We start from the raw sequence: 27,995 nt of genomic DNA, 5'->3' as shown, positions 1-27,995 counted from the left end.
TGAAATCCTCCCTGGCTATACTTCGGGATGACTAGCTGTTTTAAAAACCTGTGCCCACAATGTGTTTGTGTGGGCTCAGGCTGGCCGAAACTTTTGTTTGTTGGGTTCACAGCCCAACGAAGTAAGTGCTCAATAAATATCCTAAGGACACAGCTTTGTCCCTCCGGCTACTGGGCTCCTCCATCCTCCAGTGCCACAGTTGGACGAGTGCTCCAGTCTGCCGCTCGCAGGCGCTGCAACCTGGGGCTGGATGTCCCCAGGGCGACCAGCAACTCGCGTTCGCGCTCACCTTCTCCCGGCGCTTATCCCTTTAAGGGCGGGCGGCGGGGCTGCGCACGGGCCTCGCTCTGGGCTGGAGCCTGCGCGTCCGTGTCCCCGGCGACGGCGGCCTCTGCCGAGGACCCAGGGCGACGAGCGGGGCGATGCTCAGGCTGCGCGGCTGCTGCGCGCGTCCCCGCGGCGCCCCGGTCCGGGCCGAGCGGAGCCGGGCGGGCAGCCGCGCCCTGCGGGTGTTGGTGGACATGGACGGCGTGCTGGCGGACTTCGAGGGCGGCTTCCTCCGGAAGTTCCGCGCGCGCTTCCCAGACCTGCCCTTCGTGGCGCTGGAAGACCGGCGCGGCTTCTGGGTGTCGGAGCAGTACGGACGCCTGCAGCCTGGGCTGAGCGTGAGCACCCGCAGGCCCCTCAGCCGGGCCCCGCGGGAGGGGAAACCGAGGCCACAGCTGGCCAACCCCAAGCCAGCCCGACTCCCCCATGACCTCTGGCGGGTCCTTTTGTACAACGGGGCCTTTGGGAGGACAGTGGCCACAGCGCTAGGGGTGTCACCCGGGCTTGCATCAGTCTCCTTACTCTCCCCCTAGAAATCTACCTCGAACCTCTCTCCCTCTTTCCCTCCATCCCTCTCCCCACCCCACCCCACCCCTACCACAGCCCCTCTCTACCCGCCTCCGCTCGGTATTGGAGATTGAATGGAGTCCCCTGAAGGTTAGACAAGCTCTCTACCACTGACCTACATCTCCAATCCTCTTACTTTTTTCCCCTTGTCATTGGCTCTCACTAACTTCTCCGGGCTGCCCTTGGACTCACTCACTCTGTATGTAGCCTAGGCAGGCCTTGAAATTTTGGTCCTCCTGCTTCAGCCTCCCAGAAGCTGAGATCACAAGCCTGTAACACCAGGCTGGGCTTGGATTTTAAATTCTTCTTGTATTTGGTCTCAGGTAGTTTGTTACATGGGGGAAAAAAATAGATTAAGCATTGTGTCTCCGTACTCTTACACAGACATGGCTATTTCTTCCTCCCGGTGAACTTGATAGGTGTCTTCGCCCTCTTGTTTTGCCCCAATCCATGGAAGCATAGCTAGAGAATATGACTTTCAGAGTGTCACAGGGGGAGTCAGAGTCTAGGTAGAGTGAACTTCCCTTTTGACCTGATGAGGCCTTTGCTGAGCCCTTGGGCAACCCCCAACCCCATGGCTAGACAGATACCCAGGCTTTTTGGTAGAGAGAGTGTAATTTGGAACTTAAAACTATTTTATGAAAGAAACAGGGGCATTTGCCCAGCATTAACTTAGAGGATGAGTTTTCTGGCATCTCTCAGTTGGCTGCCTGGAGGCCATGGCTAGAGGGCTTGATGGTGAGGAGGGTGATATTTACCGAGGTTTGTAACACCCTCTAGGGACTGATGTCAGTAAGGTAGTGGAGAAAAAGACACACAGACAGAAAGCTGGGTTCAGCTGGACCGGGCTCTTTGCTGGAGAAACCATACCACCCCCCACCCCACCCCCGAAAGCTCAGGGTGTTTATTATAGAGTTGAACAGAGAGGTAGGTGCAAACAGGTGAACCAGGAGGCAAGGTTTGTGGTGTGCCACTGGATCTGGGAGTGACAGGTTTAGCTAATCTAGGTAGGAGCAGTCTGCAGATAGCATACACCCAGAGGAGAAAGCTGGGGTGGACAATTTCTGCACACACTATCAAAATCTAGACGTGGATCAGAGGAAGGCTTTCTCATGCTTCTAATTCTCATCCCAGGGGAGAGGCTCTGTCTTTCCTCCATGGCTCTGCCTCTGTCGGCAGCATACATTCACTCAGGACTTTCTCCAATCCCTGCACGGTCCACTGCTTTGTCTTGACTGTAGGAAGATGCTACTGTCTCCACTCTGCACACAAGGAAACCTGCTCCCACATCACAGGCTAGTGAGGTATGCAGGTGGAATTCAGACCCAGCAAGCTGTCTGCCTGCTGCACATATTTCTCTTTCCCCTCTTTTTTTTTTTTTTTAAGACAGGGTTTCTCTGTGAAATGGTCCTAGCTGTCGTGGAACTCACTCTTTATACCAGGCTGGCCTTAAACTCACAGATCTGATGCCTCTGCCAACCGAGTGCTGGGATTAAAGGCGTGCACCACCATCACCCAGCTCTCTTTCCCGAGTCTTAACATCCTGTTTCCTGTTCTGCTTTCTCTCTCTCTCTCTCTCTCTCTCTCTCTCTCTCTCTCTCTCTCTCTCTCGGTTTTTCGAGACAGAGTTTCTCTGTATAGTTTTGGTGCCTGTCCTGGATCTTGCTCTATAGACCAGGCTGGCCTCGATTCGCCTGCCTCTTCCTCCCGAGTGCTGGGATTAAAGGCGTGTGCCACCACCGCCCGGCTCCTGTTCTGCTTTCTCTTGATGTCAACAAGGTGCATAGACAGGGCTGGTAATACAGCTCAATGATAGAGGATAGCCTAGCCAGTGTAAGACCCTAGGGTTCATTCCTAGCCCTGCAACTCTGCCCACAACTCTCAGACCCCTACACAATAAATATGGCACCCCCACAATAATCTGGTTTACTGAGGGACCGGTACTGCAAGGGGACATGGGGTATCATTTCTGTTCATTCTCAGATGGTACTTCTGCAGGCAGCTTCCACAGAGCCCGGGTAGCTGACCTCTCCCAGAGCTGAGAACCATGGAAAGCTTTAAACCAAACAATCCCTGTCACCTTTGCAGCCTCAGCATTGCATGAGGTTCACTTGTAGATGACTGGCCAGTGTTTGCATCTGGGGGACATAATTTCCTTATAGGAATGTATTCAGTTTGTTTATTTATTTAGTTTTATGTGTGTGAGTGTTTCGTCTGCATGTACACATGTGCACTCTGTACAGTCCTAGTGTACAAAGAGAAGAAGATATCCAAAGCCTTGGAACTGGAGTTACTTTCAGATGGTTGTGAGCCACCATGTGGGTGCTGGGATTGAATCCAGGTCTTCTGCAAGAGCAACAAGTGCTCTAAACTACTGAGCCATCTCTCCAGCCCTGGGAATATACAAAAGGGATAAAATGAAATCTACCCAGACTCTGCAAGCAGACTTGTTTCAAACCCCCAGCACCATAAAGAAGAGGAGGAAAAGGAAGAGAAAAGAAGGAGGAGGAGAAGTAGTAGTAGTAGTAAAAGACTTAGAGGTTTAGCTTAGTGATCGTGATTACATAGGATGCTTGAGGCCCCGGGTTTCATCAGCAGCACCATAAAACAAAGAAAGGAGGTGCAGTGACTTAATAACTCTTTGTGTAGATACTCCAGGCCCAAGGGGACTAGCTCTTGTCTTCCAAGTGCAAGGTGAGAGAGCACAGGGAAGAAGGAGGCTACTGGGATGGGAAGGACCTGTTGATTTCCACTCATTCATTTTCTAGGCCTCAACTCGCTGAAGGATACCCCCCAGAGCCTCCTGTGGCCTAGCTGTCTGAAGTGTCAGTGGTCAAACCAAACAGTCTAGGTATAATAACTGTGGCCATGCTTGCTTTGTATTCTTGCCCCTTGGTATTGGGGAAACTTGTTCCAGGAACCTCTAGGGTACCAAAAATCTACAGATGCTCAAGTCCTTCATGTCAAATGGCATGACATTTGTATATGGTGTGTGTAGTCCCGTGTAGCTCAGCCCTGCTGTAGGTGGCCTAATACAAAGTGTAAGTGCCTTGGAGATGGTTTTGAATACTGAATGGTGAGGGAGTAACGATACAGAAAAAGGCCTCTGAGGGTTCAGCGCAGACAGTAATTCCCCCTGGTAGTCGCTATCTGTGGTTGTTTGAATCCATGGAGGTAGACTCCATGGCTCCTAAGAGTCATGGAGCACCTTTGCCTCTCTTCCTTTTGGTTTCCACAGCACTCTTGGAGGGAGATTGGGCAAAGGTGGAAGAAAAGCCTCATTTCAACTAACTTAGCATCCTTAATTGTTAGGACAGAGGCCTGAGCCCAGAGAGGAAACTGCCTCTCCCGCTGCTTCCCGGGGAGCTCAGAGGCTAACTGTAGGCTTGGTGTTGGAATTCCGTGTCTGTTCTGTCTCACCAGGACTCTGGGAGAAAGGGATGGGTCTTGTCTTGGTGTTGTTGGTGAGAAGCTCCATGAGGGTCGTGGCCAACCCAGAGCTGGCCCACAGAAAGGGTCACACTGCCTCCATATATGAGTTCAAGTCCTGATGACGTTACCCCTGAGTGGCCTTGAAGAAAATCATGTTTTTCTTAAGTTGTTAACCAGCCATCTTTGGTCCTTGTAGGTTGCAAGGATTGAACTTGAGAATGTGTCTTAGTTACAGTGTGTTTGTTCAACCTGGGTAGTTGACAAGGAGATTGGCACTCTCTTAACCAGGCAGTGGGATTTCCTGTACTGCACCCATGTACAACACTGAGACGCTCCCTTCTCGGAAGCTGAGATATCTTACTTCCACCTTGCCTGGCCCTAGGAGAGATCTGGCCAGCACTCTGGGAACATGAGTTCTGACCTACTCACACAGGGTAGAAAGGGGATCCTTACTCAGCCACTGTTTTGTTGTATGGCATCAGTTTTACTATAGCTAAAAAGAGAGTTTGTATTTCTTTTTGAGACAGGGTTTTATTTTGTTGCCCAGCCTGGCCTCTCAAGTAATGGGACTAGCATGGGCCACCATGCTTAGCACTGGTGTCTGGATTTTGGCTTTCAAATTTTCTAAGCAACAAAACTCCTTTTTTGGGGGGAGGCAGAGGCAGGTGGATCTCTGTGAGTTCAAGGCCAGCCTGACCTCCTTAGAGAGTCCCAGGACAGTCAGAGCTACACATAGAGGTCCTGTCTCAATAAAATAAGATAACGTATTGGTACCTCAGCACATAAACCAGGTGAGGGCACAGCTGTTCTGATTGGTGTGATGAGGAACCTGGGACTCTCCCAGCTGTCCTTTCCCGGCTTACCGTATTCCTATCCTTGTAGACCCTGTACACCACAGTGCACTTCAGGATCCCGGAGTTCCTTCAGCCTCCAACTCTGGTGACTCTTGTTGTGGCCATGAATGCATTCCCTCAGCCCCCACTGTGTGCTGGCTGTTCTAGCCTAGAGCACTTTGTGAAGACTGTCCTCAACCTGAGAACACCAGGTGGCTGTCCCAGAGCTGACACCTTAGTTTGTCTCTGCTGTGTCCTAAGAGAGGTCACATCCTTCCTGAGAGAGGGGCCCAAGCACATGCTAACTCCTTGTGATTCCTCCTAGGGCACAGGTCTAGGGTGAGTGTAGGGTGCCTTGAACCCCCTTCCCACCAAGCAGCAGCTCTGCCCAGCTGTGTATGTTTCCAAGAGGAGGGTGGTGGGTCAGTGGGCACCTGGAGGTGACTTGCTTTTTTTGGCTTCTCAGGAGAAAGCCGTCAGCATCTGGGAGTCCAAGGATTTCTTCTTCGAACTTGAACCTCTGCCGGGAGCTGTGGAAGCTGTGAAGCAGATGGCCAATCTGCAGAAGTGAGTATGCCTTCCTGCCTGCCTTGGGACTCCACAGGCCAGCTCCACGCCTTTATCCTGCTGTCTTGCCCTTCTCTCCTCAGCCCCGCAGAGGCCCATTACATTCTCATTGCTGACCCTGGCAAAAGATCTTCCAGGTACATGCTGTGGGCACCAGCCTGACTGTGACACACAGCATGGGCTTTGCCCACCAGGGAAGTCCAGCTTGTGAAGCAGTCATGTGGGGCAGATGAGCCTAGTCTGCCAAGTCCTGAAAAGAGGGTGAGCAGTAGGCCTCACTTGGAAAAGGGGGGTTCAGAAAGGACAGAGGTGTCATTTTGTTCTGGTGAACCGAGAGCTTGTGGGTGGTGAGGCCCTCACCTCACCTTCTACGGTCCTCTGAAGCCGATTGGAACTTCCCTGAGATCTTCTACAAGCACAGCCTTATTGACATGTACACCACACCTTGTAGCTTACCCATTTCAAGTGTACAGTTCAGTGGCTTTAGAGCACTTAAAAGGTATGGAGCCATCACTAATGTCAATTTCAGAATTGTTTTCATCATCCCCTAATGTCAAGCCCATTAGCACACTGCTCATTCCTGCCCTTCCATGGTTCCTAAGAGCCACGGATCCACTTTCTGCCTCCAGGGCTTTGCCTGTTAGAGACAGTTCATATAAGTGCTACCATCTAGTGTGCGGTCTGGCTTCTTAATGATTTTAAGGTTTATCCATCTTGTAGTAGCTCCTGATACTCACTGTTCTACTCTTGTGAGTGTGTGTGACTGGGGATGGAATTCAGGGCATTTTGTATGACAGGCAAGGGCTGTAACCATTCAGCTACACCCCCAATCAAGTACTTATGCTTTTGACGACTGAATAGTATCCATTGTATAGAGAGACTGCATTTTGTGTACCCATTCATTAGTTGGTGGACATTTGGACAGTTTTCGTCTTTCAACTTTGTGAGTAGTACTGCCGTGAAATTTGTGTTAGCATTTGTTTGAACGCTTGCTGTTACTTCTTTGGGGCATATACCTTGAAGTAAAACTGTGAGGTCATAGGGTAATTCTATATTTAATGTTTTAAAGAACCATCGAGCCTTTTGCCATAAATTTCAGGAAGACTGCAGCTTCTTGATGTGCTTGTCAACACTTGTTATTGTCTCTCTCTTTTTTTTTTTTTTTTTTTTTAGCTGTCCTGGCGGTGGCTGTGACTATGGTCTCTCATTGTGGTTTTTCTTTTTTGTGTGTTTTCTTTAAGATTTTAACTCAGATGGGTTCTCACTATGTAGCTCCGACTGGCCTAGAGCTTGTTATGTAGACCAGACTGGCCTTGAATTTTCCAGCGCCCTCTTCCAGCATGGTCCCCGAGGTACAGGAGTATTGTTGTAGATGTCGCTCTCCACTGGGATGGGACTCCATAAGTTTTGATCAGTTGTGGTTTTCTGTGGTGGTCTCTGCCTGTGCCTCCTCCCTACATAAAGGTTTAGTTGGGATGAAGGAGAATGGCATGGAGGAGTCAGAATTGGCCAGGCTGTCTGTATTGAGGCTGAAGAGTTGAGTGCAGGTAAAGCTTGGGACTGAGAGTTGAACAAAGTCATTCTAAGCTCTGTTGGTAGGCAGCATGTGGCGGAGCAGGGCGGGGTGGAGAGAAGGCAGTGTGGCCCGGGCCTCAGCAGTCAGGCTTTGGAAGGAGCAGTGAAGACGAGGGAAGGCAGCTTGCTTGCCTTCCTTCCCTCTGAGGTGTGGGGGTGAGGAAAAGCCTGTCTACAGTCAGCCCTTCACGTGAGGCAGCTCCAGAGAGGCTGGGCCCGATCCTGTCGCTCTGCCGACTCTGTTGTCTCTCTGCACCGATGTTTTCCTGAACACGGAGCAGGGACAAGCAAAACCCCCAGAGGCCACCAGACAGGTCTCCCTACAACTCCCCAGGGACTAATTTGCCAAAGAGAGTTGGAGAAATGCCACTCCTACAGCTCAGCTTGATGGGCCAGCCCATACAGGCGTACAGGCCCATACAGGCGTACAGGCGCCAGAGTAGAACACAATGTTAGGACTGTTTGGGACGGGGTGGTGTTGGTGGCTGGGGATCCATCCTGTGGCTGTGGGGAGGAGCAAGCACCTGGGAAGCCCTTCTTGGTCAGGATCAGCAGCCCAGAGGTGTGACAATGCATTCATCATGCAAAGCCCATGTCCCTCTTGAGGCCCCAGAGCAGGAGAGCTTGTCTCGGTGGAGCCTGGCTCCCTTCCTGTGCAGCCTGCAGCCAGACGATGGAGGATAGTTTCCTTTCAATCAGCTGGGGATGCAGCTCTCTTTCAACTGTCTGTGGACTCTACAGTATATTTTCCCTTTATTTTCTCCCTCCTCCGTTGCTGGTGCTGGAGAAGGAACCCACGGCCTTGCGACACGCCTTTTCTACCACTGAGCCCCCAGCCCTCCGCATCCTTTCAGTACTGTGCTTCTTACCAAATGCTTCTCTCTCTCCCTGCCTTCTTATTCAACTAGAGTACACAATTAACCCAGCTAACCTTCTGGGCCTAGTCCTGCAGAAATTGCCCACCTCAGAGTTTGTTGCCTGTGGCCAGAGCATCATATGTTGCTTCCCAGGACCTTTGAATTGGGCAGAAATTGCAAGTTGTAGCCTCTTGTGTGGGAAGGTGCAGAACAGTGGGTTTTCTCATAACAGGTACAGGCTTAGACCTTGGCTACAGTGGTGTGGACATAGATGCAGGGCTCCACTAGCAGAGGCGGGCGGTGCGCAGCGGTGTGGATGTAGATGCAGGGCTCACTGCGCTTTCTCTTCCGACAGCACTGATGTCTTCATCTGCACAAGCCCCATCAAGATGATCAAGTACTGTCCCTATGAGAAGGTAAGGAGTCCCAGGGCAGGGCTGCTGTGTGACACAAGGCCCCATCCTGGTGCGCCCTCCCTCTCTGCACCAGCCTCAGGCTCTGTCTCATGGTCTGGATGGACTTGTTACAACGTGGGCTTGGGGGAAGGGTACCTGCCACATTTATCAGCTGTGCCTGGTCCGGGAAAGTCTGGTAAAGCAGGTGACAGGGATCAGGGAGGGGTCAGACGCTCAGGGACATCCGTGCATGAACAGAGTCTTTTATTTTCACACTCTCTCTTGTGGTACTGGGACTGGAACTCAGAGCATCATGCATGCCAGGCAAGTGCTCTGCCACTCAACTTTGTCCTCAGGCTTACGTGAAAAGTCTGACCAAGAGCTGGTCATGGTGGGCCAACCTGTAACACCAACACTCGGTAGGTTGAGAAAGGGGGATTGAAAATTCCAGGCCAGCCTGTGCTACATAGTGAATTTGAGGCCAGCTTGGGCTATAGTGAAATCCGTCATGGCCCCCTTCCTAAAACAAAAATCAAGAAAGAACATATAAGCAAAGCAATCCAAGTTTTTTGTGTGAGCTCCTTTGTCTAATGAAGAAGTAAAACGGTCCAAGTGGGGTGCTTTCTGCACATTAGAAGTTGCGGTTGCTTTCTGCACTGGGCGGGAGGATTGGGCACCACACCTTGTGGGTTTCTCAGATGCTACTGCGGACTCAAGAGGCTGGGTTCCCAGTCACCTCCACCCCCTCAGGCTTCACATCTTCATGCTGAGTGCTTCTGAGTATCTCTACCTTCCTCTATTCCCACACAAGCCTTCCTCGCCTGGAGTTGTTTGTATGCCTTGCTGGGTCAGTCTGTGTTCATTTCAGCCCAAGGGAGTGGGTGTTCAAGCCACAGCTTGTGGGTGGAGTGAGGAGTGAAGGCTGGGTCTCCTCTTTGTATCAGAAGACTGATCCGCAAAGGAGGTTCTGGACAGGTGGGGACTGGTTAGAAAGAGACATTTCAGTAACGTTCACCTTTTGAGTCAGAAACTCTGCGAGTGGCAGCGTGGTCTCAGCCAACTTGCCAGATGGTTCTGCTGGACCCCTAAACTTGAGCTGTGAGGGTCAAGTGATTGGATGACTGGCCAGTACAAGTGCCCTGGGTGGCTGTCAAGTTCCTTTATAGAAACCAGCGTGGTACTATGTACACATCTCCCCCTGTACTTGAGTGCTTAAGCCATCCCCAGTGACTACAGTACCGGATACAGTATGCATGTCTTTGCTGTGGCCTTCTTCTCGTTCTCCACGGCTAATGATATGGGCCTTGTTTCCTGTATTCTCTTTCTGAAACATGCCTGGCATCTGTCTGCTTCTCTTATTGCTACGATTTTAAATTTCTTTGGAGAACTAATAAAACTTTATAAGGTGGATCATGTCAGCTCCGTGTTAATTACTTTCCTGTAAAAATAAGCCTGAAGGCCTGCCTGGCTCTTTCCATCCACGGAGTTCCCACCCTGTGTTTTATGCTGTCCTTGACTTGTATTATGACTCAGATGTGAAATGCCCTCTGTAGACTCATGTGACTGCTTAGCCCCTAGTTTGTGGTGCTGGGGAGGGAGGTTGTGGAACCTTTAAGAGATGGGGTCTGGCCGGGCGGTGGTGGCGCACGCCTTTAATCCCAGCACTCGGGAGGCAGAGCCAGGCGGATCTCTGTGAGTTCGAGGCCAGCCTGGACTACCAAGTGAGTTCCAGGAAAGGCACAAAGCTACACAGAGAAACCCTGTCTCGAAAAACCAAAAAAAAAAAAAAAAAAAAAAAAGAGATGGGGTCTGGCTGGTAAATGTGGGTTGCTGGGGACAGGTTTATGGGCTGGAAACCCGCTTCCAGCCTGGGAATCTCTAATCTCTGTTTCCTGGTCCACCCAGATGTGAGCCAGCTTTCCCTGTGCCTTCCCTGCCGTAATAGATGGTGTGTCCTCAAACCATGAGCCAGAACCAATCCTTTCTTCCTTAAGTTTGTTCATCCAGGGTCCTGATTGCACTGACCAGCACAGTAACTAATGCAGTTGGTAACATCCCACATTTGCTGACCACCATAGCTAATGTTGATTCCATCTCTGCTATGTCATAGCAGAGACATAGCAGTCTCGGCCCTGGTTTCCTGTCCACCGCTCAGATTGGCTCTGTTTCTTTGTTTCTGGGTTATTTTCTGTCTCCTACCAGACTGAGGTCTGCAAAGGTGGTAAGTGCCCTTCCTTCTTCCCCAGCACAGAGCTAGGCTCCCGGAGAACACTTGAACAGATCCATTGTTCAACAGAGAACTATCAAAGACATTTAAAAATTATTTTTTGAATTGCATACATGAGTACTGTATTTACATAATTTCTACCCATCCTCCCTCTCCAACACCTCCCCTGCTCTCACTCCCTCTCAACTTCATAAGCTCTTCTTTAATTAGCCTCCCTCTCTCCCTCTCTCCCTCCCTCCTTCCCTCCATCCTCCTTTCCTCCTTCCTCTTGAGCCCATTTAGTGTTGCTGTATATGCATATGCTTAGAGATAGCCTCTTGGGATAGGATAACCTAGCAGGAAGCTCATCCCTGGAGAAAATGGATCCTCCCACTCAGCAGCCATTGATTCCCTGTAGCTCTTCGTGTAGGGATGGGGCCTTGTGAAATTCCCCCCATTCACATTAACGTGTCAACTGGTATTCTCCTGTGTAGGTCTGGTTTAGGTAATCGTATTGTTGAGGTTTCATGGGTAAAGCTTCCTTGTCCTGTCTTGAAGACACCATTTCGAAGCAGGCATCCTGGTCTGGTTCTTACGACCTTTTCCGCCCCCTTCTCTTGTTTTTCCTGAGCCTTAGGTATAGGGGTTGTGTTGTAGATGTATCAGTTGGGGGTACGCACCCCATTGTTCTCTGCATTTTGACCAGTGTGGCTCTCTGTAATAGTCACCATCTGCTGCAGAGAAGCTTCTCTCTGCAGAACTGAGAGCTACAGTTAGGAGTCTACAGATAAAAACTTAGAATGCAGTAAGAAGTTATAGGGTTTAGGGAAATGGAAGGAAGAGAGTCTCCTCTAGGGTCTGGCCTCTCCAGCCATGATGGGTAGTTAGCTACGTTCGCAGTCATGAGTGCCTGTCATGAATTCCCTCCACTGAGTAAGCCTTAAGTCTGCCGGCCATCACTCTGCAGCTACCCCTGCTTAAACTTCACCTCACGGTTTCCCCTCCTCTGCCTTCATATCACACGTTGTTGATCATCTTTTAAGCAAACCCCTCTATTTGTTGTGAGATGAAGTGCTCCAGTCTTCGCCTGGTTTTTCACTGGGTTGCTGTGTGCCCGCTTGTGAGAATCCTTTCTGTATTCTAGAGACCAGTCCTTCATCAGGTAATGGGTTCTGCAGATATTTTCCCAGCCTGTGGCTTTTCATCTCCTTAGGTTTTTAAAAACTGTTGTTGCTTTTTTTTGTTTTTTGTTTTTTTGTTTTTTGTTTTTCGAGACAGGGTTTCTCTGTGTAGCTTTGCGCCTTTTCTGGAACTCACTTGGTAGCCCAGGCTGGCCTCGAACTCACAGAGATCTGCCTGGCTCTGCCTCCCAAGTGCTGGGATTAAAGGCATGCGCCACCACCACCCAGCTGTTGTTGCTTTTTAAAACATTTTTTTTTTTCGAGACAGGGTTTCTCTGTGTAGTTTCGGTGCCTATTCTGGATCTTGCTCTGTAGCCCAGGCTGGCCTTGAACTCACAGAGATCCACCTGCCTCTGCCTCCTGAGTGCTGGGATTAAAGGCGTGCGCCACCACTGCCCAGCTTTAAAACATTTATGTATTTTTTTATTTTAGTTTCTGTGTGTCCACAGGGCCTCCTGCTACAGTGCATGTAAGTTGGTCAGATGAGAGCCTGTGAGAGTCAGTTCTCTCCTTGTCCCATGGGGGTCCTGAAGGTCAAACTCAGGTTGTAAGCCTTGACTGTAGTGCCCCTCCTACCATCAGCCTATTGTTGCTTTGTTTTTGGAGGCAGAATTTCCCTGAATAGCCCTGCTGGCCTGGAACTTGCGATTCTCATACTGCAGCCATCCAAGATTACAGGTGTGAACTGCCATGCCTGGCTTAGTAGAGTCTTTTTTTTTTTTTAATTAAAAAAATTTAATATAACGTATAGTCACATATATTTGGTCACATTCTTTCCCATCCCTCAAGGGCCCCCCAGGTTTCCCCCTCCCTACCCATCCCATTTCATATTCTTTTTCTCTCTTAAAAAAAAATACAAAATCAAAACAAAGTACAAGCAGAAAAGAAAGAAAATAAGATAGAACAAAACATGGATTCTGTTGGTCAACTGTTCCTGAGCATGCAGCCTACCTGGGATGTGGTTAATTCTTTGACTAAAGAAAATAGATTTAACCCCCTTCCCAGTAGCTCTCAATTGCAAATAACTTCTTAGTTAGGGGTTGGACTCTATGCCCACTTCCACTTCCCCATGCTGGGATTTTGTCTAAAAGAAACTTGTACAGGTCTTGTGAGTGAGTTTAGTTAAGGTTTCTACTGCTATGACCAAAAGCAACTTGGAGAGGAAAGGGTTTATTTGGCTTACATATCCTGAATCATGATCCACTGAGGGAAGTCAAGACAGGAACTCAAGTCCAGTAGGAACCTGGAGGCAGGAGCTGATGCAGAGGCCGTGAAGGAGTGCTAACAGGCTTGCTCCTCGGGACTTGCTCATCCTGCTTTCTTTTTTTTTTTTTTTTTTTGGTTTTTCGAGACAGGGTTTCTCTGTGTAGCTTTGCGCCTTTCCTGGATCTCACTTTGTAGACCAGGCTGGCCTCGAACTCACAGAGATCCGCCTGCCTCTGCCTCCCGAGTGCTGGGATTAAAGGTGTGCGCCACCACTGCCCGGCCCTGCTTTCTTATAGAACTCAGGTACCAGGGGTTGTACTACGTACAGTGGCCTGGGCTCTCCCCCATCAATCACTAGTCAAGAAAATGCTCTAAAGGCTTGCCTACAGCCTGGTCCTATGGAGGCATTTTCTCAACTGATGTTCCTTCCTCTCAGATGAGTATAGCTTTTGTCAAATTAATATAAAACGAGCCAGTACAAGGATGCTCTCACGGTCTCTGTGAGTTCATCTGCATTAGCTCCGTCCGATCTGGGAAACACTGTTTCTTTGAAGTTGCCCACCACCTCTGGGTCTTAAAATCTTTCATCTTCCTCTTCAGCATAGATCCTTGAGTGTCAAAGGGAGGAGATGGATAAAGACATCCCATCACGAAGCATGCAGAATCCACCCACAGCTGGGTAGGACTTCTGACCTTGATTCTCCCCATCATCTTAGTAGCAGCTTGTGGCACTGCAGGAACTAGCTCTCAGGGAGGGGACATGTCGGACCCAGCCTAGCTTTATTTCTCCAAGTCAGCAGCCCAAACGTGAAACCTCTTCAGCAACAGGTTCTTACCATTCAGTTCTGGAATGCAACCAACAACTATGGTGATGGCCTTTATTGTTTTAGGGACTTCTAGGACCTCTGTGGTCAATAACTCCTAGAGAGATTGCCCATTCTTAACACTGGGGTTCCCAGTTAACCACCTTACAGCTATATACACCTTCTGGGTGCATCTATTTTCACCTTTGGTGTCTCTTTAACATTGATAGGCATGGGGCATTGCAAACTTTCCCCTGTCTGTTTGGTGGGTATCACTTGTCCTTACCCAACCATAAAGCTCCCATGAATTCCACAGCAACTCACATGTTTCTTAAAAGAGTCTCCGAAACTCCACAACCCTAGGGTTAGCCTTGTGCTGTTCATATGTAACAGAACCTTTCTACACAGGCTGGGCAGAGTGGCGATCTGAAGTCTCATAATGAATAGTGAGTGGGACTGTGAAGTAAGCCTGGCGAAGCACTTGGAAGTCCGTTGTCATCTGTTTTGAGCTGTGTCAGGTGATGACAGGAGTTCACTACTCAGGAGATACTGAAGTCAGCCATCAGCAAGGTCCAACAGTGCGGGAAGATTTTACTAATTAGTATCAGTTGTTCCCTCCACAGATCCAGAGGTGGATCGGAGGCACTAGCCTAGCTCTCCCCGACTCTCAATGGCTCTCTCTGAGCCATTTCACTTCCACACCCTGGAGCTCTTCCATGGAACCTCCCTGTTTTTCCCTACCTTTGATGAACTTGGTAAGGGTGGCTCAGCCCTGCCCAGAGTCAAGGGGCAATGAGACCCACCCCTCTGCTTACCCTGGTTCCCTGAGTCAGGGAAGCTCTGGGTTGGCACTATGGCTGGAGCTGCAGCTGTGGTCTTCATCCATCATACCTGGCTACTAGGGAAGGCCTTGGCTTAGCAAGCTGTCTATACCTTTAGCACCTTTTTTGGTGTGTGTGTGGGGGGGGACAGGGTCTCACTTTGTGGCCCTGGCTGGAACTCACTGTGTAGACCATTGAACCCATAGAGGTCCACACACTTTGACACTTGTCCTGGTGGATTTTTTTTTTATCAACTTGACACAAGCCAGAATTATCTGAGAAGAGGAACCTTTGTGGTGGAATATTATTTTAATATGTGTTACATTTGTTTTTGCTGTGGAACATTTGTTTAATGATGCAAAGATGTGTTGCATTCTTTTATGTTGCATTTGTTGAACTCTGTGAAGCTGCATTACTTTGCCTGTCTAAAATACCTGATTGGTCTAATAAAGAGCTGAATGGCCAATAGCCAGGCAGGAGAAATGACAGGCAGGGCAGGCAGGCAGAGAGAATAAATAGAAGGAGAAAACTGAAAAGAGAAGATCGAGGAGCAAGAAAAGGGGAAGAGGAGGAGGACGTCAGGGGCAGCCATCCAGCTACATAGCTCGGAGTAAGAAGTAAAGAGAGGTATATAAAATGGACAAAGATAAAAGCCCAGAGACAAAAGATAGATGGGATAATTTAAGAAAAGCTGTCTAGAAATAAGCCAAGCTAAGGCCAGGCATTTATAAGTAATAATAAGACTTGATGTATTTATTTGGGAGCTGGGTGGCAGGCTCCCAAAGAGCAAAGAGTAAAAAAAAAAACAACCTACATTTTAAAATAATACTCTATAACAAACCTCAGTTGAGAAAATGCCTCAATCAGATTGCCTATCTGTGGTACATTTTCTTGATGTGGGTGGGCCAAGCTCACTGGGACAGTCACCCCTAGCCTCACCCTTCCAAGGAACTGGGATTTCAGACCTTCATCATATGCCTAACTTAGTTAAAATTTTTTATTGTGTTAAATACATATAACATAGAAGTTCCTCTCTTAGCCATTCCACATGTATATTTAGCATATTTCATTGTTACCCTTTGCAAATGTAGTTTTCATCTAATTATAATATCCAGATGAATAGAAATATAAGTGATTTTGTTTATTGTATTATCTAGTTTTTGGTGTGTAGTGGTGGTGGTACTTTGAGATAGAGTTTCTCTGTGTAGCCCTGGCTGTCCTAGAACTCACTCTGTAGACCAGGCTGGCCTTGAATTCACAGAGGTCGACCTACCTGTGCCTCCCAAGTTCTGGGATTAAAGGCATGCACTACCACCACTGGGCTGTATCATCTATTTTTAATAGTTCTAATTGGGTTTTTTTTGTAGATTATTTGGGGCTATTAGAGTTCAGTTATAATTATATGTACTAGGTATTAGTAGATGTTTGTGTTAGCCAGGTTCCCATTACTATAAAAACACCCGAGATAAATCAATTTATATATTCATTCTATCAGTTCTGTTCCTCTAGAGAACCCTGACTAAACCGTGAGACAAGCACCTTCTGTCTCACGGGTGGGAAGATGTGTGTGGAACCCCTGTGCTGCACCTGGGTTTATGTGATTTATGTGATTTATTCGAGTGGCTTACAGGCTGTGGTCCAGCTAGTCCAACAGTGACTGTCTACCAATGGAAAGTCTAAGAGTCCAGTAGTTGTTCAGTTCACGAGGCTGGATGTCTCAGCTGGTCTTCAGTATTTGCAGGAATCCGAAGAATTAGGCTCTAATGCCAGTGAAGGAATGGACTTGCCAGCAAGATCAAGAGCAAGCAGGCAGAGAGAGAGCTTCCTTCTTCCATGTCCTTTATATAGGCTGCCAGTGCAGATGTGGCCCAGATTAAAGGTGGATCTTCCTACCTCAAAAGATCTAGATTAAAGGTGGGTCTTTCCACTTTAAATGATTTAATTAAGAAAAATCCCTCACAGGTGTACCCAGCTGCTGGGTTTTAGTTAATTCCAGAGGTCATCAGAATTCCAGAAGACTAGCCATCACAGTACTCTAGTTACCACACCTGGATCAGGCAGCTTTCCAGGGATGAGCAAGGCTCAGAGGAAGAGCAGTGGCGTGTCCATTTAGAAGTCATAGCTTAGTCGCTCAGGCAGGAACCTGAGCGCCCCTCCAGATACAGGGCAGGAGAGTACAGTGGTGGGAACCATCACTGGCCCTCTTTGAATTTCAGTTTCTTTATCTGTACAGAATCTGTGGACCACAGTACTGTTTCCTTTGTGCAGTTGCTCCTCTGTGGTTCGTAGACAGGCCACGTAGACAGGCCACGCCAGAGACAAGAGACTGGGTGCATGGGACCAGATGCTTGTGATGATTTGGTACTGGTGCTGCACCCAAGCATGTGCTTATCACTCACAGAGGTGATGGCTACAATGAATTGGAAATTCGCAAAGGGAAGTAAAACTTCTTGGCTCTGTGAATGGTTTGTGAACCACGGTGTTCAGGGACCAGACCCTGTCCTGCCTCAGAACCCCTGTGCCACTAAGCCTGGGCTGCCTAGTTGTGATCCCCTCAAGCCCAGGGGTTCTCCCTGGTTCTTCAGTATGCCTCATACAGACAGGGCCAAGAGCTGCAGGGGTGGGGAGGATGTCTGCACCCAGGTTGTCATGAGGGTAAGAAGGTGATGGACGTCAAGTACACTTACAGTAGCAGCCCTGATTTCTGTCTTCCATTCTTCCTGTGTCACCTCACCTCCATGTCAACACTAGGGTCGCTTTTGTCTTCCCTGTGGCCTGACCCCTGGAGGTTGTCCAAACCCCACTCAGGTAAGCACTCCAGGGACTCAGCCCATCCACCACCCATCTGCCTGAGGCAGCGTTTTGACCCGGCTAAGCTGCTTTGTGAGCCCGGTGGAAGCCCGTTTCCCTGCAGTGGTGTCTTTCTGGGAAGATGGCCAGTAGGGCCTGCAGGGCTTCACTGAGGCCTTGGCCGTGAAGCCTTTCCAGTTAGAGTGACCTCAGGCAGTCTGTCCGGAAAGGACTGTTTCTTCTTCATTGGTCACGTGGACATTTGGACAGATGTCCAAAGAACTACTGTCCCTATCCTAAAGGATGTCAGAGGTGGTTGCAGGGTTACAGATAAGGTGGCCGCAGTCGTGGCCGTCACCTGGGAGGATGAGGAGTGTGAAGGTGGAGGAAGTTGAGGGGGACAGTTTTAGGAACTTTTAACGTCAGGGGAGAAGTGTGCCTGGAAAGTGTGTGAGAGTGTCATGTCTGTGCGTGTGTGTCGTACATGCACGTGTGTGGTTAAAGGCCTGAAGAGATGGAACTGTCTGAAAATTAAGGTTACCATTGTGAGGCCCGAGGGACGTGTGGGGTAGGGCAGGGCCTTGCAGCCCTCCCTATAGGCTCTGCTCTGTTCTCCAAGTCCTTCCTGTGCTAGAGGTCACGTGGGGCCGCATGGAGTTTGCTCCTGTGTCTGCTCAAGTCACCTGGACCACAGCCGGGACATAAAGGACCTGCCTGAGGTTTGCTGCAGGTGATTGCACAGCCTTTCCCCTGGAAGGTCATGCCCTGTGAGCCAGTGGACACTTACAGCCATCTTCTTCTAGCTCCTGGCTGCTGTTAGTGCTCCAGGTGGGCCAGAGGAATCCGGGCAGAGGCTCCTGTTCCCTTCTGCTGGAAGCTTCCCTGACTAACGTCCATACCTGTCTTGGTCTGTGAGCAGATCAGAGAGGACATAGAAGGGTAGCCAGATGGCTAGATGCAGCTACCCACTGGGCAGTGTGGCATGCCCGTGAACCTCAGGCCCAGGGCCACTCATCTCTCTCCTGGTTCTCCCAACAGAACCAGAGCCAGTGGCTAGCCAGGCCATATCTGCTGCCAGTTTCACTAGGGTAGTGTAGGAGGGAAGGCCGTTTTCCCAGTTCCCAAAGTGTCGTAGGAAAGGGAGAGGCAGTCCAGAGCCCCCCAGTGGCGAAGGGAAGTGTGGCCTGCCAGAGTGCACAACGTCCTGTCAGTGGTAGCTGTTCCCATGGTCTGGTGGTGGAGCTTTCTGCCTGTCAGTCCGGCAGACACCTGCACTCTTTCTGTGTGCCTGGGACACCAGCTCTGCAGCACCCCTTTGCACTGATGTGACCGTCAAGTTCTTGTAGCTCTCCTCTCCCCCAGACTACTGCTCCCCGGCCCTCCCCCCCCAGTATCATATCACACACGGTTTGACTGCAGCTGTCCCTGCTTTAAATTCCCAGCAGAGACACTGGGCGGATCCGCTGGTTATCTCTGTGAGTCAGCCACCTTAGGAAGTCACTAAGCCCCCAGGACACAGTGGCAGCTGTGTGACTAACCTTTGATGGAGTGCTGAGAGAGGTCTCTGTAGTTCTGGGGATGTCAGGTCTGGGTCTGAGTTGTGACCCTTTTGTAGTAGCTGAAGAGTGTGCAGGTACACAGCTCCCAAGTGACAAGTTCTTGGTCACACAGCTTCCAAGAGACAAGTTCTTGGCTATAGAGCTGCCTGAGTGGGCCCTTTATTTATTAGGCTCCCTCCCTCCTGAGTGCTAGGGTTCTAGGCTAAGTCATTCCCAGATCTGTCTGATGTCATCTCCTCTGTTACCTCCAGTACGCTTGGGTGGAGAAGCACTTTGGCCCTGAATTTCTGGAGCAAATTGTGTTGACCAGAGACAAGACTGTGGTCTCTGCCGACCTTCTCATAGATGACCGGCCGGACATCACAGGCAAGTAGCCCAGGGCAGGGATGTGGGTGGCAGGGGGAGGGTGGGTGGCCATGGTTGCATTCTCCCTTCTCCCACATACCTTCTCCTGGGGTCTCCTCAGCTTCCTTCCCACCTTTACCAGGTGTTTACCAGCACCTAGCCAGGGACTTCCTCCTGTTGGGAAGTCCTGCCTGCACCCTAGGGACAGGGGGCTACTGGAAGCCAGAATGTCTGTGCCTTACCCAGACTGAGTTTGACCTGTTGGCTTTCCTGAGTGAGAACCCAGCTTTGATTTTCAATCCTTTATGTTTAGTAACAATGGTAGTGCAGGGTACGTCTACTATACAACAGGAAGTCGCAGTCTAGTGTCTATGGCTGACAGTGGCTTGGGCATTGCATTTGTCCCTTTTTTCGGTTCCAGCTAATGACCCCTTCCCAGAAAACAAGCAAACTGATTACTTGGCTCACTTAACTGAGAAGGTAGGGTGGACAAAGGGCTTCAGGCATGGTGGGATTTGGGAGTTCCGTTAGTCAGTCCACACTGTTTCCCGTCTCCTGGATGTGTTCTGCCTGGTTTTGCCACATTGTGGGCAAGATGTTTCCGCCCTGGTAGTTCTTAAGAGTTACAAGTAACAGTTTGTTCTGTTTTGGTCACATCAGTAGGGAAACAGTTTCTTTCCTAAAGCTTGCTGAGTGCCAGGGAAACATGCTTATCTGCCCCAGTCTCTCCAGAGGTCCGTGTGGATGGAGACAGCCTCTCTTAAACCACGGGTCTTCTGGAGGCTTCCATGGGGCTTCAGCCACAGGAGCTAGTAGGTCGCAACCCCAAGGAGCCTATCAAGTTGCGGCATGGTGTGAAGGAGATTGGTACCGGTAACCGCAGGGCATGCAGGCCTGGGCTTCCCACTTGAGCTAGCACAGGATGAGCAGAGGTGGTTGGCCAGGCCTAGCAGTGGGGGATGACAGAGCCCCTTCAGCCCTCACCGTGCGGACCGCTTCCTGGGTGTTGCACGGAGCACCCTGTGCACAGTGCCTTGCTTTACCCTCATGCCCTCTGTAGGGCAGGCTACTGGAGCATCACTTTGCAGACAGAGAAACTGAGTCAGATGAGGCACGACACCTGCTTATGGGGCTACACCTGGGCCCCAGTCTTTGGACTGAGGCTCTGCTCTCGTCCCCAGGGGCCGAGCCACACCCCAGCTGGGAGCACATCCTCTTCACCTCCTGCCACAATCATCACCTGCAGCTGAAGCCCCCTCGCCGGAGGCTGCACTCATGGGCGGACGACTGGAAGGCCATCTTGGACAGCAAGCGTCCCCACTGAGGGCTGTGCTGTGACTCTCTCGTGGTCCAGTGTGGGGCTCGCAACTCGTGACTGGACAGCAGACAGCCTGCTGAGGGCTGTACTGCAGTTCCCTGGCACTTCCTGGAGGACCCCAGTGGACTCTTTGGTCAAGACAACTTCTTGATACACTCCTCTTCTCCCAGCCCAGGCCTTAGCCTGATCTTGGGGCAGCGCTGGGAGAAAGGCAGCTTGGCCTGGCCTCAGGCAGTGGCCCACACCACTCCCTCTCACTGCTTCCAACAGGGATGTTCTCTAAGGCACTGGGGTGCCCTGATTCAGGATCTGCAGCCTTTGCAAAGGTAAGGAGTGCCAGAGAGAGAGAGAGAGATGACAGGCTCCCCTGACAGGCACGTACCCTTCCACCTCCAACACGGTACCCTCGTCCAGTTGGCCCACTTAGTCTGTTCTCTCCTCCTGGCTTTCAATGGCCACCAGGCTCTTCTGGAGGCCAACAGTGACCCTGCCTATGGCTAGTGCTGTGGTTTCTTTCTCTGGTGTCCCTAGATCCCGTTCACGGCCCAGAAAGGAGTCGGCAGGCTTGAACATTTGTTGACCGTATGAGAAATAAATGCTATTCACGTGTAGCCTGTGCCGTGACCTTCTCTAGCACCTGCCCCAGGTCATCTAGTGTGCCATCTGCCTGTGATGTAAGCACCTGGCAGCCCCACACACTGACGAACAGGACAGAGGTGGGCACAGCGCGCCTTTGTGTGCCTCACGTGGTACCACACGGGAGCACAGGCAAGACGGCCTAGGTGGCGGCGTAGCTGGCAGCCTGGTGGCTTCTTTTGGTGCCATTCATCCGAGGGAGGCACTGCTTCCCTCAGGCACCTCCCCCAGTGCCTTACCCCTTTTCTCCTAACCCTGCAGTCAGGCACAGGGCCTAGAAACTGCTGTCACAGCCTCAGTGGTTGTTCCCTTTGGGCTGAATCCCTGGGAGGCGACACTTGAACCAGCTACCTCCCAACTGTCCTCTTGTGAATTTTAGAAACAGTGCCCTCGAAGGCCAGTTGCATTCTCAAAACCCTGATTTGAGATGGGCATGGTGACACACGCCTGTTTTCTCAGCACTTAGGTTGAAGCAGGAGTATTGCTGTGAGTTCAAGACTAGCCTGGGCTACATAGTCTAGGCCAGTCAGGGTTACACAGCAAAACCCTGTCTAAAAACATTAAAAATCAGCACCCCAGTTTGTTTCTGGGCCTTCATACTATGCCTTTCAGTATCTATGGTGATCTTGACTGCCTAGGGACTGGGCTAAGGTAGAGAAAAGAACAAGGGAGAGAACCCTGGTTTCAGAGCTGGCCAGGAATTCCATTTCCCATCTTTTGGTCTTAAGAGCTCAGCTCTGTCACCAGGGAGTCTGAGGCATCCACCACCCAGTCTGGAGAAGGATACCCCAGGAATCCACTGCCTGTCCTGGGCCCCTCTTGACTCGGCCATGTGTAGCTTTCCGTAGTACTACTCCATTGTTACCCTTGGGCTGGTTGGGGGCTCTGCCAGTGTCTTACTGGAAACACATGACAGTGATGTCACTTGATCCTGGAACTCTGTGGCTCAAGCAGGGCAGTGTCTGGTAATGTCTTGACCAGGGGGCCTGGAAAAAAGCCAGTCCCTGGAGTGTGGCTTCGTGCCTGCTCCAGGGACCCTTTGTTATCCTGACAGAAGACCTCATTCCCCAGCAAGACCATCTATGCAGGTCCAGGAAACAGTGTGACAAGTGAGATGCATGAATTATTTCCTTGTGACTCCTCGTGGCGGCTGGATGTGGCTCCCTCCTGTCTGTCAGCCATTGGGCCTGCTTTCCCATGATCCTCATGCTGCCCAGTGCCAAGTCTCCACTTAGAGTGACCTGGCCAGTCTAGAGCCTTGCAGCCTCCAGTTGTGGCAGTGAGGGAACTCTCTTGTGCTTGTGACCCTCCATGATAGGTTGGGGATGGTCTGTCATGTACCTACTAGTTGCCTGGGCTTTTGCCAAACCAGAGGTCACAGCAACAAAGGAGAGCCGCTCAGCCCTGCCTTGAAGATGTTGTGATTATCGTTCAGGGAACAGAAAACAGTGCAGTTCATTGCTACCCAGAGTCTGCCCTGCCAATGACAGATAGCCCCGCTGTCTTACTGAGGGTGACTACTGCTATGATGAAACACCATGACCAAAAGCAAGTTGGGAAGGAAAAGGCTTATTTGGTTTATACTTCGACATCTTCGTCCATCACTGAAGGAAATCAGAACAGGGCAGGATCCTTGAGGCAGGAACTGATGCAGAGGCCATGGAGGGTGCTGCTTACTGGCTTGCCCCTCATGGCTTTCTCAGCCTGCTTTCTTATAGAACCCAGGACCACCAGCCCAGGGATGGCACCATCCACAATGGGCTGTGTCCTCCGCCATCAACCACTAATTAAGAAAATGCCCTACAGTCAGATCTTCTGGAGACATTTTCTCAATTAAGTGTCTCTCCCTCCATATAACTCTATCTTCTGTCAAACTGACATCAAACTAGCTACCGCAGTTGATCCCTTGTCAACTTGACACACACATCACTGCTAATCCACAACCTTTCCTTTCTTCTTCATCCCCAAGATTACACATTAATATGGACATCACAGTATAAAATATTCTCAAACTTAAAAGCCCCACTGCCTTACAATTTCAAACATTTAAAAAAAAAATCAAAGTCTCAGCTGGGTGGTGGTGGTGGTGCACACCTTTAATCCCAGCACTCGGGAGGCAGAGGCAGGTGAATCTCTGTGAGTTCGAGGTCCACTTAGGCTACAAAGTGAGTTCCAGGAAAGGCTCAAAGCTACACAGAGAAACCCTGTCTCAAAAAACCAAAATGAAAAAAAAAATTCAAAGTTTCTTTTAAAATCCAAAGTCTCAACTGTGGACTCCTATAAAATGAAAAATAAGTTAAATATATATATGTTTTACTTCAAGAGGGAAGAACCAGGGCACAGTTACAATGCGAACAAAGCAAAACCAAATTCCAACCATCCAATGGCTGGGATCCACTCACGATCTTCTGGGCTCCTCCAAAGGGCTTGGTCACCTCTCCAGCCCTGCCCTCTGCAGCACACACAGCGTGTCTTCTAGGCTCCAGCTGCCTCCACTCCACAGCTGATGTTCTTGGTGGTCCTCCCATGGTACTGGCACCTCCAAAATGCTGGGGTCTTCTGCTTCGACTGGGCCACATTTTCATCAATAACTTCTCCTGGGCCCTCTTCGTGGTGCCAAGCCTCAACTTTCTCCATGACCCCTTCAATCCTGAGGCTTCCACTGATATTCCAGCTGCACCTTCACCAATGGCCTCTCCTGGCCCCTCACGGTGCCAAGATTCAGCTGCTCCCCATGACCCCTTCATGCCTTCAAAACCAGTAGCATTTGGGAGACTCTTACACGTGACCAAATTTGGTTGCCAGCACGAGGTACAACCCTGGCCACCTCTGGAGCACAGCTTCTGTGTGCTGACTCTGAGGAAACACTTCCCAGAGGATTCCACCTCAGTGACACTGGACTCTTCTTAATCACTGCTAACTTACCTCCAGGCGACCAGCATCCATCGTCCCAGCAAAGGGAAGATTTTACTTTAGTGGTTCTGGTCTCTTGTTAATCAGAGCTGATTCTTTAGCCCCTGCTGACCAGACACCACAGATTCTTCACACAAAAGGCTATCTCTTCTGGATGCTCAGCCACATGGGTGCCCTAGGAAGGGAATGGGGAATTGTATTAGTCAGGATTTTCTAGAGAAACAGAACTGATTGAGTGTGTGTGTGTGTGTGTGTGTGTGTGTGTGTGTGTGTGTGTGTGTGTATACACACATATTATGTATTACAAGAGGGTTTATCAGAGTAGCTTACAGATTATGGTCCATCTTGTCCAACAATGACTATCTCCCTATGGAAATCCAAGAACTTGATATTGTTGTGGTGTATTCACCAGAGAAGACTGCTCAGACTTGGGTTTAAGTCAGTTGAAAGTCTTTATTGGCCGGCTGGAGACTACACTGGGTGTTCAGGATCCCAGTGTAGCCCTGAGCCTTTCTCAGGGTGAGCTTTTAAGCACAAAAACCATGTTCTGGGTTAACATACTTCAGCTAGCGAGAACAGTTGCCATAAGTGGAACTACAGGAGCTAAAGAAGCAAGGTTAGTATGTTTAGAGACTTTCCCAGAACTATGTGGGCTTTGATGGATCAGGGCTTTGTTTTAGTTTTGGCACGTGGTGCTATCTACATGCTGGGTTTTATAGCCTAAATGGTAGTTCCACCATGGAGTCAGTTGTGCTAAGGTCTGGGGGCCTACTAAGTTCTGGAGCCCTGTTAAGATAGTTGTTCAGGCCACAAGGCTGAATATCTCAGCTAGTCTTTAGCCTATGGTTGGAATCCCAAAGAAGTAGCTTCTAATACCAGTGAAGGAATGCCACGGCAGCAGGATAGATGCCCTTGCCGGTGAGCATGAGGGCAAGCAGGCAAAGAACAAGTTTCCTTTCCCATGTCCTTTTACATAGGCAGTCACCAGAAGGTGTGACCCAACTGTGGCTCTTAACACCTCAAATGATCCAATCAAGAAGGATCTTTCAGAGGTGTGTTCAGCTGCTTAGGATTTAATTGACTCCAGATGTAGTAAATTGACAACCAAGATTAGCCATCACAAATCCACCCCTCATCATATTTCCTTACACCATGCTTAATTTCCAAATGAAAATAATAACGAGGTCATGTTACATTAACATGATATAACTCCTACATACAACCACAAATGCATTATATATTTAGAATAGGTGGCAATGTCCCCTGAGGAACATTCTATTAGTGTCTCATAGCTTAAGTATGACTACTGCTGTTATCTCAGTTGATGTTATATGATAAAGAAATCTAGGAAAGTATACGTGAATATATATATGCACACACAAAATAGGAGAGAAATACTCATGTCACTTATAATCTTCATTTCTGCAACTGGTCACATGGCCTTAGCTGGTACTTATAACTATCTTCTTCTACTATCCATTCTGTGTTTCCTCCACCCTCAGGAGGCACCTCTTTTCCTGAAAGAGTGGCCCATATCTTCATTCCTGAAGGATCTGGACCCTTCGTCATCCCGCTGCATTTGGGCTTTTGTAATTTCCCATTGACTTCAATCACATGACACAGTAGCACCAAGAGAGGCCCTAAAGGGCCGTTCTCAACCTGTGGGTCATGTCCCCTTTTTTACAAGGGTCGCCTAAGGCCAAAGGACAACACGGACACTTACATTATGATTCATAACAGTAGCAAAATTACAGTTACAAAGCAGCAATGAAAATAATGTTGTGGTTGGGGGTCACCATGACATGAGAACTGTATTAAAGGGTCACAGCATTAGGGAGTTGAGAACCACTGCCCTAAAGGATCTCCTGCACTCAGACATAATCTTTCTTACCTCCATTGTGGGGAAGTAATCCAGTTTCCCCATGGTAATCTGGATCAATCGCCCCTCCTAAAACTCCTACTCCTTTCTTAGCCTGTTGGCTTGAGGGCATCAGACGCTCAAGGTGGCCAGGGGGACCTCTGAGCTTCCAGTTCAAGGACATGTTTGTTGTGTCTCCTGGTGGGAGAGCTCCCCCTTGTGGAACCAAAACGTCTAGGCCTGCAGAACTAAGACCACAGGAACAGGGAAGCAAAATTTTTCTCAGTTGGTCACTAGGGATGATAGTGGAACCATTCCATTTTCCACCCCTTGATTCCTGGACCCGTGGATCCTGCCATGGGAGAAACAGTGCTGTATATGGACACTGATTCAAAGCATTACCACCTTCTGGAGAACTCTGCCCAGGCCATCTTGAGAACTCTGCCCAGGCCACCTGATTGGCTCTGTAACTGTGTCTTCAAAAGGCCATTCATTCCATCATTCTGTCAGGCCACCTGCTTCAGAACAGTGAGGAGCATAGGAAAACCAGGCAGTGGATTCCATGGCCATGGGCTCACTGACTGTTGTGCTTCCTTGGCTGTGAAGTGAGTTCCTTGGTCAGAAGCAATACTGTGTGGACTACCATGGCAGTGTAAGGCATTCCGTCAGTCCATAGATGGTAGTTTGGCAGAAGTTTTATGTATAAGAAAGGCAAATCCATAAGCAGAATAAGTACTCTAATAAGGACAAAGCCTTGCCTTTCCACAAAGGAAGTGGTCCAGTGTAGCCAACCTGCCCCCAGGTCACTGGCTGGTCTCTGCAGGAAATGGTACCATATAGGGGCTCAATGTTGGTCTCTGCTGGTGTGGTACCCGCATAACGTGCAGAACCATCAGTAAACCAGGCCCTAGTCTTCTCTTCCTCGGTCAACCAATCATGGAGCACACCCCATGAGGCTCTAGGTGCATGCTTGGGAGCAGGTGACATTTTAAGGGGAATAGAAGCTATAGGCATTTGGGCAACTTCTTCATGTAACTTGCTTGTCCCCTCAGGACCTGCTGGGGCCCAATCACATATATACCACTTCCATTTGGTAATGGATTGCTGCTGTGCACATCCTACTTTATGACTTGGTGGGTCAGATACCACCCAGCTCATGATGGGCACCTCAGGTCATATGGTAACTTGGCGGCTCACTGTCAAATGTTCAGTTTCTACTGAGGCCCAACAGCAGGCCAAGAGCTGTCTCCTGAAGGGAGGACTGCAGTCTATAAATGATGGTAGAACCTTTCTCCAGAATCCCAAGGGTCTGCTCTGATTTACCCAAAGGGACCTGCCCCCCACAGCATCTCTATCTGCCACGGACACCTCAAGTACCATGAGGTCTGCTGGATCATATAGTCCACGTGGTATGGTGGCCTGCATAGCGACCTGTACCCGTTGAAGAGCCTTCTCCTGGTCAAGGCCCCACCCAGAGCTAGCAGCTTCCTGAGTCACTTAGTGTATGGGCCTGAGTAACACCCAAAGTGAGGAATGTGCTGTCTCTAGAATCCCACGTAGGCTCACTAAGGACTGTGCTGCTTTCTTGGTGATGGTCCAGGTGCAAAAACGTCCTCTTCACCTTAGGAGGAACATCTCTGCCTGCCCCACACCACTGGACTCCTAAGAATTTCACTGAGGTAGAAGGGCCTTGAATTTTGGTTGGATTTATTTCCCATCCTGTGATGTATGTGTTACAAGCTGCCTCCTGTTCACTTGGTATAGCCAGTACCCACTCTCCCTTCCCTGACCCCCCAACTTTGTGAC

At 49.7% G+C, this 27,995-nt stretch overlaps 1 protein-coding gene across 2 annotated transcripts; it reads left to right on the top strand.

Moving 5' to 3' along the window:
- The first annotated feature begins 310 nt into the window (after positions 1-310).
- On the top strand, positions 311-21,393 carry Nt5m (5',3'-nucleotidase, mitochondrial). 2 transcript variants are annotated; one of them, XM_052757370.1, is made up of 5 exons: positions 311-665; positions 5,626-5,726; positions 8,514-8,574; positions 19,371-19,485; positions 20,646-21,393. In XM_052757370.1, exons 1-5 carry the CDS (start codon positions 423-425, stop codon positions 20,786-20,788), a joined length of 663 nt encoding a protein of 220 aa, XP_052613330.1. In that variant the 5' UTR covers positions 311-422; the 3' UTR covers positions 20,789-21,393. The 2 variants fall into 2 exon arrangements, with proteins under 2 accessions (XP_052613330.1, XP_052613331.1); XM_052757371.1 differs by having other exon boundaries at positions 20,614-21,393.
- The last annotated feature ends 6,602 nt before the right edge of the window (positions 21,394-27,995 follow it).

Source organism: Peromyscus californicus, unplaced genomic scaffold (genome assembly GCF_007827085.1).
Source record: "Peromyscus californicus insignis strain IS unplaced genomic scaffold, ASM782708v3 Scaffold_3__1_contigs__length_106647218, whole genome shotgun sequence".
NCBI classification, from domain to species: domain Eukaryota; kingdom Metazoa; phylum Chordata; class Mammalia; order Rodentia; family Cricetidae; genus Peromyscus; species Peromyscus californicus.
The sequence above is the reverse complement of the archived record's forward strand: the minus strand, read 5'-3'. Positions and strand labels throughout refer to the sequence as shown.